The sequence below is a fragment of the Salarias fasciatus genome, chromosome 12, assembly GCF_902148845.1.
Source record: "Salarias fasciatus chromosome 12, fSalaFa1.1, whole genome shotgun sequence".
Taxonomy (NCBI): Eukaryota; Metazoa; Chordata; class Actinopteri; order Blenniiformes; family Blenniidae; genus Salarias; species Salarias fasciatus.
In genome coordinates this window covers 27158833-27173904 of record NC_043756.1, presented here as the reverse complement: position 1 = coordinate 27173904, position 15072 = coordinate 27158833, and the positions used below count along the sequence as shown (strand labels likewise).

Sequence of the window (15072 nt, the reverse complement as noted above, 5' to 3'; positions counted from 1 at the left end):
CCGTCGAAATCAAATAAAAGGTGAGAGATGGAGAGAGGAACCCACTATGAAATGTTTTCTCACTTCGGGTGATAAATTCTTCTTCATTCTTCTAGTACATGTGCATATATATAAATTACCATACCTGTGCCGTGACCAACTTGTTTGTTTGTGCAGCTTCAACACTAAGCACAACAAATGAAATAAAACTGAAATCTTTTCTCCATAAATGATTTCAAACATGAATTAACTTGATGTAGTCAATAAATGGAAAGGTATAAAAAAACTAAAGGAAAAAAAAACCCTATAGATATAGAAAAGGCTCGGGGGTCACCAAATGCACAACCAAACAATAGACATAAACACAGAAGAAGAAATAAATTCACAGATATACAATTGGAAATGAATAACAACAGCAGTGTATTAAGGAAAACACGAACATTTTGAAAACACTTTGACTCCATCTCTGAGAGATCACATTTAAATAATGCTTTATAGATCTTCCTATTTTACCTCCGCCAAGGAGGTTGTGTAATCATGTCGGTTTGTTGGTTTGTTAGCAACATTATGGAAAAAGTAATGTACGGATTGAAATGAAACTTTGTGGAAAGGTGGGTCTTGGGCTAACTTAGAATCCATAAAATTTTGGTGATAATCCGGATCACTGTCTGGATCCAGGAATTTTTTAAAGGATTCTTTATCATTGAGAGATAGGGAGTCTTACACATAGTTGGTCAGGCCCGCCGACAGGGGGGACAAACGGGTCTGTTGTTCCGGGCCCAGGGGAGAACGCACTGGACGCGGAAGCGCCGCGCACGGAGTTTCTGATCGCTTTCCATGTTAACCTATCTGACTGCCTGCACACAACACGCAGGGGAGCGCCGCACGCGTCGCGGCTCGCGCTCTGCAGTGCGCCCGCTCCGCTTCGTTCTATTTTTCACGCGAGCCGCGAACGCCGACAGCGCCATTTGTCAAGCTGGATCAAGCAGATCGGAAACAGAAAAGGCAAGAGAATCCGGTCAATTTTCAAAATAAAATAAATTAAATGACGATTAGTTACGGACGGTGTTGCTCGTCCGTCTATAATTTGTCACTTGGGTCTAATCACAAGAGAGATGGACACACACACAGACAGACATACGCACGTACGCACCCAATCAAACAAACAAAAATACATAAATACACACACACACACACACACACACACACACACTCAGCGACAGAGATTCACGTGATGCAGAAAAAAAGAGGTCAGGAGGAGAAAAAGTCTCTCCGCAGGTCACCAAAACACACACATCCATACTGGCAGAGGTAGAGTATTGTTGTTGGTGACTGATTTGAGCTGTGGCGGAGGTCTGCGCTCTCTGAGTGCCAAATTCTAGTTTAATATTCAGATGTTTTAATTCAGTTCTACTGCACTGGATTCTGAGATTAACTCTTTACTTCTGTGTTTCCCACTGTGAAGAACTTTAAATTGTATTGCATGAAAAGTGCCATTGAAATGACGATTAATTGATTCCTACTCTCGACTTGATTTCGTCTATGGGTGGTTTGACTTCTTTTTTTTCCGGATGGGTGGATTCATTAAGTGGTCAATCGACTGCATGACTGGAGGATTGATCAGTGTTCTGTCGGTTGGTTGTTTATTTGTTAATAAACTGATTAACTGGTGGATTTTCGCATTGATTGATTGGTCAATGGATCAAATGATTGTTGTTGTACTGATTGGTTGAAATGTGGTTCTGTTGATGCAGCTTGACCAGTTTTTTTTTTTATTATTGATTGGTTAATCAGTTGATCATCTGATTGGCCAAGTGATCAATCAATTATATAACAATTGGTTATTGGAAAAAAAATGAATAATTTTTCATTTAAGCTGCAACACTGTTGGGAAAGCCAAAGATCACATTTGACAGAGACATTTTTCATGATGTTAATGAACCTAATTGATGTTTTCTTCATTAATCGTTCACAGTCCTCCTCCTCCTCCCAGCTGTGTGTTTAAAATGGGGCTGCTGTACACGAGTCGGCCCACTGCTGCTCTCCAGTCAAGCATCCGGCAGCCAGTTGTGTACACTTGGCTCAGCTCTCGCCGTCCGTGAAAATAAAGTGCTGCCCACTTTGTTTTATCTGCATGGCTGCGCGTGCTTACAACTTGCTGCACTCCCAATCACTTTAAATGAAAAGCTACAAGAGGTGAGTCATTTTAAGCGGCTGTCCTCGAGTGCACCTTTCACTTCCATTACTGGCCTGTCGCAAGCCGCCCGTCCACAACAGGATGTTCTGAACGCCGTCAGCAGAGGTTGTTACATGAAGATCTCGGTTCCCTCTGAGCCGGAACGTGTTTCTTGTCTAGACGGTGACAATCAAATCCGACGTGTGGTGAAGTGCGGTCCTCTCCTATCAAGCAGCTGATCAATGGGTGGAATACTGAGAGGTCTGGAGGAGATGACAGACTGACAACCCCAGTGTTTTTCAGTGGCTTCTCTTTTCGTACAGTCTCTCATGAGTTCCACACAGAAGTAAACAAAAGCAGACTTCTCATTGCGATGACAGATGATTTATAAAATTAAAACCGAAAATGAAGAAAAAAGCTGTCATTATTGTGATCTGACACCGTTGGAAACTCTCGCCAACTGCTAATTCATGTGAAAACAGCAGGCCTGTCACAGCATCCGCATGTCAGTGACATGAAGACCATTAAAACCTGAAGCTGGAAGTCTTAGAAAGGGTGTTTGTCCTTCGCCATGTGTACTGAGGGCTTTCATTCCCTACATATGAATCCTTTGTCCTTTTTACAATTCTCACTCCCAACTGCAAAACACATCAAACTCTTCAAAATAATACATATCAAACAGATCTATTAGGTTTGAAATTACATTTTTTTTTCTAGACTGGAACAAGCTCACCTGAAACGTTGGCGACGCCTGGCTTTTCATTTAGTCTGCGTTCGCTCATTACACGAAGCCACTAAGGTTTGTCTTTTAATAAGATTTGTAATGTTATTACGCTCTGTTTATTGCTCTATTATCAGACATTGTTTCATTTCAACAGCGCCTTGTCTGCTTCTCCCACAAAGCAGGAGGATAAAAACAACAACATGATGAATGGACGTAGATGGATGGATTAATTCAGGCAATTTCTATCGAACGAGAAGGTGAGATTACACCGCTGTTACAAACACTCTTTCAGGCTTCAGCAAGAGAAATTATTAAGAGCCTTTCACTGCTTTGACAAGAGGAAACTTTTGAGTTTTGGCCACTTTATATTAGTTAACGGTTCTGTTTTGGTTTTCTGACAACTAATCGATAAGTGCTTCAGTAAGGCTGCCACAATTATGACAGACTAATTCGGATCTGGGCAGGCAGTTGTTGTGAGTATAGCTCCCCCAAGTATCTCATTTTCTTCCTGCCTGCGGATGGAAATCTAAAGCCATTCTGTGTGCAGCTTTCTGCTGGCCCTGCTGATTACCGAGCATCACTTCTGTGTCAGATGAGAGCGGGAATATAATCGAATGCAGAGTTTGTGCGACGCCGAATCAGGTCAAGAACTTCCTGACTTAACACCCTGAGCTGTGCTTGATGGGAAAAGAGCTCGTCTGTGATATTCTTCAACCTCAGCAGCGGAAAGTCGCTGAAAAATCTCTGGGTGAGATTACAAACAAGACTTTGGAAAGTGTTGACTTGGAGTTATTGTTAAAATAAGTGGAAACGCTCGACAAAGGCTGAATAAAGGCAAAGCATTTGTTTTTTTTGTTTTTTTTTTCTGAGGAAACACGTTGAGCTAAAAGTGCCGGCTTGTTTTGCTTTCACACTTTTTGTCCGTTTCATCCCATATCAGCTCGATGGGTTTAGATCTGGATGTGTTGAAGTTACCATCCTACTCATTTTCCTGATGTCGTCTTGGCATAGCTTGGACTCCTGACTGACTGAGCTCATACTAGAGGATAATGTAGGAGATGTTTGGGTTCATTGTACCTCTCGCTTTGTATCTGGACACCCTGGATCCAGTAAATCAGTCTCAGATCTTCACACTTCCTCCTCCCTGTTGGACAGTCGGCGTCACTCACTGGGGAACCGTCCTTTCGCCCACTACATGGTAGACATCCTGCAGGATGAACCCCAGATTTCAAATATTGACTCATCGGACCATGAGACCTTCTTCCGGCCTTCAGCAGTCCAGTGGTGGTGTTTCATGGTCAAAGACTCTCTATGGAAGCGTTTGGAATCTCCATGTTCTTTCTGTGTGTGGAAAGGTTTCATCCTTCAGCTTTCATTGTCAACATTTGGCAAAACATTTGCAACTTTTTGCAAATGCTCTGACTCCATCTCTGTGGAAATGGAGGAACATACATCTTTTCCGCAACAATTACTTCCCATGCTCAGTAGATGGTCGTTAACATTTTCCTCCTGAGCATCATGACTCGAAGTCCAGATTCCCCTGGTCCTGGTTCCAGTCCATATTCTCCTGTTAGGACTTATTAGTTTTAGAATTGACAATCTAACAGACAAGCCATCCAAATAAAGATGGTAGAAAGTTTTCAGATGAGTTTTAAACGGGCAGCAGAAGGCACGTATCATATTCTCACATTCAACTCATTCATTTGACTCAGTCAAACAAAAGTATACTTCTATTACAAGATGAATCATTGGCACTGTAGTGGAGTGATTGGCACTGTCTCCTCACTGTAAGAATGACTCGTGTTCAGCTCCGGGATCAGAGCCTTTCTGTGTGGACTCTCCATGTTCTTCCTGCTCATGGAGGTTTTAATTCAGGCCTTCCAGCTTTAATGGGGGACACGGAGGTCAAGGCCTTCTTAATTTTAGAATAGCTTGCAAATTAAAGTTCTTTAGAGCAAAATACAGTCTTTAGGACCCTTCTGAAACCATGAAATCAAAATCAAGCAGTCTGCAGATAATTATAGTCATGAAAATGTTCTTTCCCCCACCAAGAAACATGACATGCAATTTGCCACCTTGGTTAAGGCTTCAGGTCTAATCGTCCACACTTCAGAGTTCGGGGTTATTTTCTCCAACAATGGCTTGTTGTGAGTGTCTGTAAATGTCCTGCTCGGCTGTTGGAAGTTTCTCTGACTGAAGTTTGTTCACACTGTGGAACAATTCAAGTTCCAGCAGATCGTGACGTCCAGGCACTCGGTCTTGTTTACAGCTTTGTTAGTGAGTTGCTGAGTCTGGAGTGAAATCATGGTCCTTCTGAACGACTTGTTGAAGATGAATTTGAGCTTGTTTTCAGGTTGGGAGCCTTTGCCAATGTTGTTAGAATTCAGGGAAAAGAGAGAGTTGCACGAACCAGCATCTTTTCGGGCAAAAAGGTTTGAACTTCCTGCAGCCCTGACTCTGATTGAAACTGGACATTTATCTCCTGGTGCAGACGCTTGAAATCTGTGTCGTCTCCGACGAACACACTCCACTAGCATAGTGTGTTTCGCTGCAGTCTCAACTAACTTTAAATCGTTCACACAGAGTTTTCCCATTTCATTTTTGAAACGTCATGTAAACGGGACCTTACTGATGACTAAATGAATAGTCTGTAATGATGAATGTGAGTGTGTGCTTAAATATCTGTCTCTAGATGTGTGTCCTGTGATGAATGAGTGACCCGCTCAGGTGCCTGTAACCCCGAGTCAGATAAAGTGGGATAAAACATGGATGTGCCGGCTCTTCTTGATGTTAAATGTGTCAATAACACGCAGTTGAACACCAATAAAGAGGAATTAATTTTATTAATCACTCATTGCTTCTCCTGCTGTTCCTGAGCATTATTACACCTTCTGACTCTAATGACTGGGTGTGTTTTGATTTTGTGGCAGTAGAACTGTCAAAAAGATACAAACAACTAAGTTCTTGTGCCCCTTTTTACAAACTGTCCTAAACTTTAAATATGTGGCAGTTCTTCATTGTTACTGTGTATTTTTGACCTAAAACTGTGTAGCTCAAGTTTAAAATGATGGTAAATCTTATGTGTGTTAGGGTGGCCATGCTGCTGAAGTCCTGGAGGGGAGAGACTGTAACGATGATCTAACACAACGTAAAGCTTAATTTCTCTGCCATCTGGTAGCTTATACTTATGAAAAGTATCAGATATCAGCTCGATCTCTCATGCCAGACCTTTTTTACCATTACAATGAATTTGTTTTTGTGGATTTTGTGCAGCACTGGCAGAAAGCAGCAGGGCAGATGCAGAGATATTTAAACTAGTTTTTATTCACATGTTCATCCATCCATCCTCTGCAGCTGGATACACCTGGACAGGCACACACATTCATATCTAGAGGCAATTTTAGGGTCACCAATGAACCTCAAATGCTGTGGGAGCCACCCCCCAACGTGCGCGCACGCACACACACGCACACACACACACACACACACACACACACACACACACACACACACACACACACACACACACACACACACACACACACACACACACACACAATCGTTGAGCATTTAAAAATTCAACTCAATTTAATTGGGATCATTTGAGTGGATTTTATCAAATAAAACTTCTTCATTCTCTTAAAAATGTTAAGTTTGGTGGATAAATTAACACCACTTTCATTATTTTCAATGGGTGATCGCCCACCTGGGTTGTACATTTACTGATTTGGATTTTTTTCTATTTTTACGCATAAATCCAGTTGCCAGGATTGAGGCTCTTGAAGCTCTCTGTCCACCTTTTTGTCCTGTACAGAAGCAATCTTCACATTTATTCATTGGTGACAGTGACTGAAGGTTCTTATGAACCAGCAAAACAAGACTGAAATGCCTAACTGGATCAGTGAGAGGTGCCATTGTACTCTCTGTAAGTGAGTGACCCTCGACAGTTAAAAGAAATACACTGATTTCACTGTTTTCTGCCAAATTATGTTATTTTATGAGGAAGAACAAAAGGACTTGCACTCAGTGAGATTTGACTCCCTTGTTGCCTTCTTTTCGGCTCTTGCTCCAGCTGAGGTGGAGTTGTGTGTGTGTGTGTGTGTGTGTGTGTGTGTGTGTGTGTGTGTGTGTGTGTGTGTGTGTGTGTGTGAGGAGCAGTCTTAGTGTGATCGGTCCTTCATGTTGGTCCTCGGTCTCCTCCTCTCCGCCTCCCTTCTCCCTGCCATTGGTTAACGCACCGCGGGCTCCGGGATGATGAGGATGATGATGATGCCTTGAAAAAAAAAAAAATAAGAAAAAAAAAAACGGGGGTAAACTCGGAGCGCCCGTCTCCACCGCTGCGCACACGCGCACAGCCAAAGTGAAGTGAAGATGCGTCTTCTTCTCCCCCGATCCCCAGTCCAAGCCCTGTCACTTCTCCCTCTGCCGCTGCCGCCGCTCCTGCCTCTCCTCTCCCCGTCCGAGGGGAGCCTGGCTGCCCTGCTCCCTGGTCCACACGAGGAACTTGCGCAGCTCGGAGGAGGAGGAGGAGGCGAGAGGAGGCACCGGAGCTCCGGAGCGCCGGCACCTCTATAGCGGATCCGTGGACAGCTACGCGTCGGGATGGGTGGACGTTACCTCTTCACGACGGGCCTCCTGCTTCTAATTTATTGCTTGACCACCGTGATCTGCAAAGGTAAGCGCATGTGCGCGCGTACGGATACTTTGGGTGTGCTTTGCGCTTTTTTCCCCCGGCTCTTTCTTCTTTCTTCCTTCTTTCTTTTCTTCATATATATATATATATATATATATATATATATATATATATATATATATATATATATATATATATATATATATATATATATATATATATATATATATATATATATGAAGAAAAGAGATTTGTAATTACTCCACTGTGCACGTTGGATTTCCAGCTTGCGTGTTTTTGTCCCCTCTCTCTTCCGATGCGCGGCAGAGCTCTATTGATTGATCAGATCACGGCTTGCATAGTCAACTTGTTTATCCTTCTCAATTTCCCCGTCAAAACATCATCAATACTCCCATTCTTTTCTTTTCTTCTCTCGCTCTCTCTTTCCCTTTTTTTGAAACTCCTCTTTCCATGGATCCGTCTTCATGCCCGCGCTGCGTTCCGGGCTCTCTGATGCAGGCACGCCTGAGCAACAGGCACGTCGCTGTATTTTCCCTGGAAGAGTTGCGGTGCTCGTCCCTCTTTCTGTTTTCTTGAAACACTCCCCTGAAGTGGTGAAGTGGACGGTGTCAGGGAGGGCGGCTTTTCCTGCAGGACGCGCATTTAATTGAGATAAAGCACCCTGCCACTGACGCACCCAAAACGCTTTTCTGGAAGGGAAGCAAAGGGGTGCCACGCACTGTTTGATAGCTGGGAAAACACAATATACATGCACAGTGGTGTGATGGATAACACTCCTGCCCTACAGTGGGAAAATTCCAAACCTGAATCCAGGGTTTTGGAGTTTGCACATTTTAACTTAAGGTTTTCTCCTTTTAATTTATTTTCCTTCTGCAAGCCAGAAATAATCTATCTGCCATCACCAGTGGAGACTCACACTGGCCACATTGCAAAGCTTTCTTAGATAAAGTTTGATCATATATGGATTCAATTGAATTTGAATGACTTTAAATTAAATAGCGCAAATTACTATATGGTCACTTTGAGGCACTTTCTCAGAAAAAAAAGTAAACCCTCATAAGCAAGCATCATAACATAGGAAATAAAATAATAATAAAAAAAATCCATTTAACAGTAAGAATCTTGCAGACTGCTGTTCCAGTTGGGGTAAGGGGATGGGAGGAGAGGAATAGACAGGACAGAGTGGGGCAGTGAGCAAACAGACATAAATTAAGTAGCAGACGGATTGAAGCAGGAGGTTGACCAGTTGATAAACCTTGTTATCAGTGGTGTCCAATATATTTCTGTTGTCGTCCATGAAAATTGCTGCTCAGAAAAAGCGTGGCCCTCCTCTCCGATCTGATCCACACACCCACTATTACCTTAACACAGAGGCAGAGTGCACTTTCCTCTCTCTGTTTTATATTCCAGAAAGTGTCTGATTATGACTGTGGGAGGTTTTCTGATTACAGTTGGGGAAAAAAAGGTGCTTTTTATCTTGGTGCAAAAAAACCCTGTATCCTCAATGTTGTCTCACTCACTGTGAAGCCCATTTTGAAAACCAGGATTACACAACATGTAGAAAGTCGAGGAAAGAAGGATGTTTTATGAATTTAAAGTGGCTGTGTGTTTTGAATCTGGATGTTTTTCTATTTAAAAAAATCAGCAAAAGGGTTGTTGTTAAAGATATAAATGTTGAAAGTACACAAACATGAGTGTCTTTAGGTTATTTTCATGCAAATATCTAGTGCAGAGACTTGAGGGTGTTCCAAAACAGGCACACAGTTCTTATCAGATCTGCTTTGCTGTCATCTGCTTCTGTTCATGTGGACATTACAACTTCATTTCGGCTGCTCACGCATCCAGATTTACCGATTTAAAAATCTGCAGTGCATTACAGGCTTGTCAATGTAGGTTAACTGATACAGAGCCAGGTTTTCAATCCCATATGAAGTTACTGTAGCTTCCATACACAGTTTAAGCTGACCGTACGGCAGCCTGTGGAGCTGAACCGACTGCAGCAGTGATAGATTCTCACAGCATCATGACTCCATCGAGCTATACTGTGAAGACCAGCCTTTTTATTTTTTTGGATCTTTTTATTGAAATGTGTTGGACGATAATTTATTACCACATTGTGTCCAAATTTTGACACAGCATGCTGTGAAAACCTAAAATATACCTAAACTATGCAGACCTTATGTTGAAAAAGACGTGAGGAATGATGAAAGTACATCAGATTGATTTCCTCCTGAAACTTCCCTCCAGCTGGCTGCATATATTTATGAGGTATGAGACATTAAAGGAGCAACTCAGTGATTTATTATTGCCCCCTTTATAAAGCTGAGAAATCAGTTTTGAAAAAAAAAAAGTTTCATTAAATAAAAGCAAGGCCAAGAAAACCCTTCATGGCCCTTGAACCCTGTCATGATGCCACTCCATAGCTTCTTTTCCCACCTTTAGATAACTTTAAGTCACAGTTTGAAAAAACATGCTTTCATTGTGGGATCCAGCATCTTAGTGAAATCCGTGTTGATCAGTGGTGATCACAGTATCACCTCATCAGCGTAAGCAGGCATTTCAGGGTGAGATTAACTGAAATTTGACAAAGAGTTAAAGAATTTCATGTGTTTTTTTTCCTCTTTCCTGTCCTTTAAATTACTTGTTTTAGTTTGATTTCTGCTGGCTTGGATCAAAAGTTACAGCTAACTGAAAAATACTCCCGACATTCTAGAAAAGTAGGCAGAAGCTAAAAATAGAAGGGGTCTGACTGCAAAGTGTACAGGTCGTCCATTGTTGCTATACTTTCTGTGAACTCGCTGGCTCTCGATTGATCGTTGACTAATGATCGAGAGTGCTTTCTGCTACCTAACCAGAACTGACAGATAGTCAGTACATCTAAAAACCAGGAGGTGAAACAGAAGTACATGAATAACCTGCTGACTCTCCATTGGCTGTTGTAGTTTGCGACGTCCTGGGTCACTGGGAAGTGTCCCAATACTGTCAGACTGGAGGGTTACACTCCCGTACATGTAGACTGGGGAAAAGTCAAATTGAATAGCTACTATACTGTCAGCTTCAATCTTTGTCCTTCTTATTACAATAACTGAAGCTTAATGGCATTTTGTTTTATAATATTGTGAACTTGTAGAAACTAATTCCTCTTTGTGTGTAGAAATATAGCAACATGACTTGGCTTTAAAAGCACAGAAAGATCTAAATCTTCTCCACCACATTGTTTCTGTTTTGGCTGATGTGAGCAAAAGCCTGTCACTTCTCTGGGCCGTGGTTCCTTCAGCCTTCAGTATTTATGTTTAGACAAATTCACCTTCACAGTCTGGCTTTGATGCTAATACTACTTCACAGTTTAGAAGTTATAGCCTTCAGTGCTGCTTCACACTTCTCTCTGCTAAGGTCTCAAATGCTGAAACACGACCGTGAGTAAACAAACTGGAAACAGTAGTCGTTCTTGTAAGTTTTAAACACCACATGGTGACAAATTGGCTTCTTGTAGGACCCTTTAAGACAGTCCCAATGCCAAGATTTTTGTAAAAAATCTTTTTGTTCCTTCATATTATGTTTTTCTAAAGTTGACTCAATTGGTAAAGCATTGTGTTGAAGTGCCCTTGAGCAAAACACTCGGAATCACTGCATTCAGAAGTTTAAATCCAAAACTGTATTGCCAGTACATAGACAAAACCTATATAGTCATTGAAAATTGTTTATATAGTATATCATTACCAAAGCTGTCAGAAAATCTGAGACTTTGTGCTTTCATGTCAAAACAATTATTCATTCATTAACCTTTTGAGTGACAGAATCAAAGTAACAATTTGCACACTGTCCAGCTCTACAAATACACACCCCCGCCCCCGCCCTCCGTGTTACCAATTCTTTGTATGTCACATCAACTCTCAGGGGCCATAAATGTAACGACAGGTGTCACACGGACGTTTTCCCACAAGGTTAACTCTATGAAGCAAACAGCGCCCGCCAGGAGGCCGCATTAGAGCCCCGACAGCACCGGCTCACACTCAGCAAGATTTAAGCTCTTGAGATCTATGGTCGATGTTGGCGGCGCGTTGCTGGACTCACGCGAGGCGGGTCACGGAGGAGAGCTCCTCCACGAGCAGCGCTGTGAAAATGGCGTGGCCCGGGGGGAAACTTTAAAAGGCTTCTCAAGTGTCTCTCACAGTTCTGATAAAATGCATGAGAGACACAACAAGATGCATCTTGGTGAGCTGTGATTTTACTCCCCTATAGATGAAGGAGTGACGACCAACACATATTTATCTCCTAGTCAGCTCTACACAGACGTATAAAAAAGATATCGTGCACTGATCTGTAATATCACTGCTATCCGGGCTCCATATGAAGTGCTTGTTGAGTTTGTTTGGCATGCAGGTGCATTTAATTGGGATTTGATGATTAATTTATGGGATACGTGATCCGCAGGAGGAAAGGTCGCGTGTGGAATAAGGAATGTAATAAGGAAGCAGATTACCAGATATTTCACTAAGGATTTCAGAAGTCATCCGCTTCATTTATTAGTGATTCTACAAGCTTCACTGTAAGTTTTTCTAATGCTCCGTATGATTACATGGATATTAGAGTTGGGAGCATCCATTGTTTACCTTGCTGGAGGGAGTTGGATTCTCCATGCTCCCGGTCATCACCTCATTCCATAGACAGGGACGCACCGAGAAGTCGATGGCTTCTGCCTCCACCTGACGTCCTGCCACATCACAATTTACAAACCATCTTACTTTTTACGTTCTCATTCATTTGAAAGAATCTCCAAATTCCAGAGTTTTCTCATGGTCTCTTGCATACCTGCGGCTGACGCTTGATATCGGGGATTTATCGGGGATCTTTTTCCAAGTATGTGTACTCTGCTCAGTATCGAACCCGATACCAATATTAGTGCCTCCCTATCGATGAGCATCAGCGGACGGTGCCGTCTCCCCTCAGCACACTCCTCTCACTGAACTCACCGTCCTCACATGGCGAGTGGCGCCTGGTCTCTATGTTACCTGTCACCGCAGCCTTACTGTGGATGTGGACTTGTCAATCCTCCGCAGGCTTCGCGTCGACCTCGACCTTGCGCTCGCAGATTGCGCGTCTCTGCCCTTCTTCTCACGCTGGCATTAAGAGACAGAAGGAAGAAGAGAAACAGAGTACAAAGGATGCAAACAACAGGATACTTTTTGTTTTCGGGGGGAAAAAAGAAAGAAAATCTCAAGGTTTTTTTTTTTGTGGTGCACAGGGCTTTCATGAAAACAGACAAAGGTCAAATCTGTTATTTTCCCTCAGAGAAAGTAAAGGGGCTCTTATATTTTCCCTGCCGATCCCGGAATGAATCATCATCGTCGGGCTGCTGTGGGTGACAACGTGTGCAGTTCAGTGCCCAGATTTACATTTAAATGAAACCAAATGGCCGTACATTCAGAAATGATATACAGTAATGATCATGGTAATAAAAGCAAAGTCCTCTTTCATATTGGAGCGGCTCGTACGCGACTGCGCTGTCATTTGGGAACTCTGCAGGTACAGTCAGTGAGTAATGTCTTGGCTATGTCAAGACTATTACCTTCACATTTCAACGAGTGGATTCATCAGCAGGCTGCCTAAGAGGCTTAATGTAGTCAGCAATCAGCCCCTGCAGCTCATTGGGTTCCTCTGTCCGCTGTGGGGCTCAGCGCTGCTGAGCCATTCAGCTTTTTTCCAGCTACTCTATGTCATATGGATTTGTAGGTTTATGCTGTTTTGCCAATGCAGCAGTGCATTCACAGCGTCCTATCCAAGGATTTCTCCGTCAGTAGGGCCATCTGAGGAACGTAATCTGCCTCTGCCCGAGATGGCAAAACCAACCAAACAGAGACGTCTGCAAAAATGTCCGAGGCGGCTAACTGTTAATGTCTAAGGAGTCACTCATGCAGATATATTCTATATATTGCCAATTGATTCCTCTTTGAGAAGTTTTAGCATCTTTGAGCTCATTGTTTTGTTTGCACATCATACTTAAGCACCGTTTACACAGCAACACTTCAAATGAAACTGTCTGTACTTGGACCCTGAACTAAAAAGTGTTTGACACTCCCAGAGTGCAGCGTGTCGGCTCGATGACAGACTCTCCACATCTGCAGCTTTAGTGGGGTTTTTCTTCTCTGTTGTCTCGGTCCATAGGGGTGAAGGGTTGTCAGGGTCATGGACAGTCAGCGGCTCAGCGATGCGTGGTGCAAACTGCAGGAGCTGAGGAAAGTATCGGGATACACGGAGCATCGCAGCTTTTTTACATGTGAAGAAGTGAAACAGAGACCTAGACTGGAGAAAGTGCTGTTTACATGTTTTCAAGTGGAAACGGAAACCTTTGTGTCTCCCAGTTATGAACAGTCCTGTCTTTGCTCCATTCTCATGGCTGACACAGCAAGTCACTGCGAATTACAATTAAAAGAATAATCAGTTTCCCAGGTTACAGCTTCCAACAAATTCTAGAGTTAGTAATTATCTAACGAACATTTTCCCTGAGTTCTTTTTAAACCCCTAAAGAACAAAAGATTGTGAAGAGTGGTGAAAGTCTGTAACTATGCATCATTTTGTGAGCTCTGTAGGTTGGTAATAACGATGCAGAATGTGCATATTTTCTATCATCTGTTTGCAACTACAACTACACTCAGCAGCTTTTTTTTTTTTTTTTTTATGAAGTGAACATAATAGTTATGTAACTACTGATTTGTTGCTACATTAAAAAAAAACAAAAAAAAAACAACAACAATGCAACATAAAGCTTAATGGACACAGTCCCACAGCAGGGAGGTAGTATAAACCACGAGCAGCTCAGAACGTGACATTTTAGTGATCCGTGCTTTTCTTGCTCGTTCGCTCTCAACTTTGCCATTTCCCCGAGAAGCAGCTGTTATTTAGACTTCCTCCAAAAAAGAAAAAAAAGCTCGAGTCATGATGGGCTAATCTGTCCTGGGTGAACACGATCTCTTCCATCCCACTTAATCTGAGGGGGTAAGGCAATCTGGACGGGGTGAGGAGGGAACTGCTCGGTCAGAGCGCTGAGCCACGGAACAAAGCTGCAGATACTCTTCATCCATCTGGGTCGGCAGATCCAATCAGTCCTGCTCTTTGATCCACACGTCTTCATTTCACAGTCCCGTCTAGACTCCGGCCGAGCAGGTTTCTTTTTAAATATTGCAATCGTTGTGTATAAATCACGAGGACACCGCTTCCCTGAAGGCGAGAAACACTTCGGATTGAAATGTGGTAGGCGGAGGATTCAGTTCCCTGTATAATGATGACAAAAAAGCTTTGCCAAAGCAAACACTTTAGAAAGGACAAGGCTTTTTTTCCTCACAAATGGTGACTCAGGTAGAACAACAGTGTTTGTCCCAAACTTCTGATTGGGAGTGAGTCTCATCTCTGGCCCCACCTGTACATGTGTCAACCTTCACTTTCTGTGGGTGGGGAACTCATTGCACGGCAGCCACAGAGTGCTTCGGTCAATGAGTTTGTGAATGAGAGCTAAACTGGTGAGTATCCACATGCATTATG

At 42.7% G+C, this 15072-nt stretch overlaps 1 protein-coding gene across 1 annotated transcript in view; it reads left to right on the top strand.

Moving 5' to 3' along the window:
- The first annotated feature begins 7371 nt into the window (after positions 1 to 7371).
- unc5db (unc-5 netrin receptor Db) overlaps positions 7372 to 15072 on the top strand; it is a 233397-nt gene continuing 225696 nt past the window's right edge. The window contains exon 1 of the mRNA XM_030104321.1: positions 7372 to 7554. Coding sequence (XP_029960181.1) covers positions 7482 to 7554 — 73 coding nt within the window. The 5' untranslated portion in view covers positions 7372 to 7481. The remainder of the gene's footprint in view (positions 7555 to 15072) is intronic.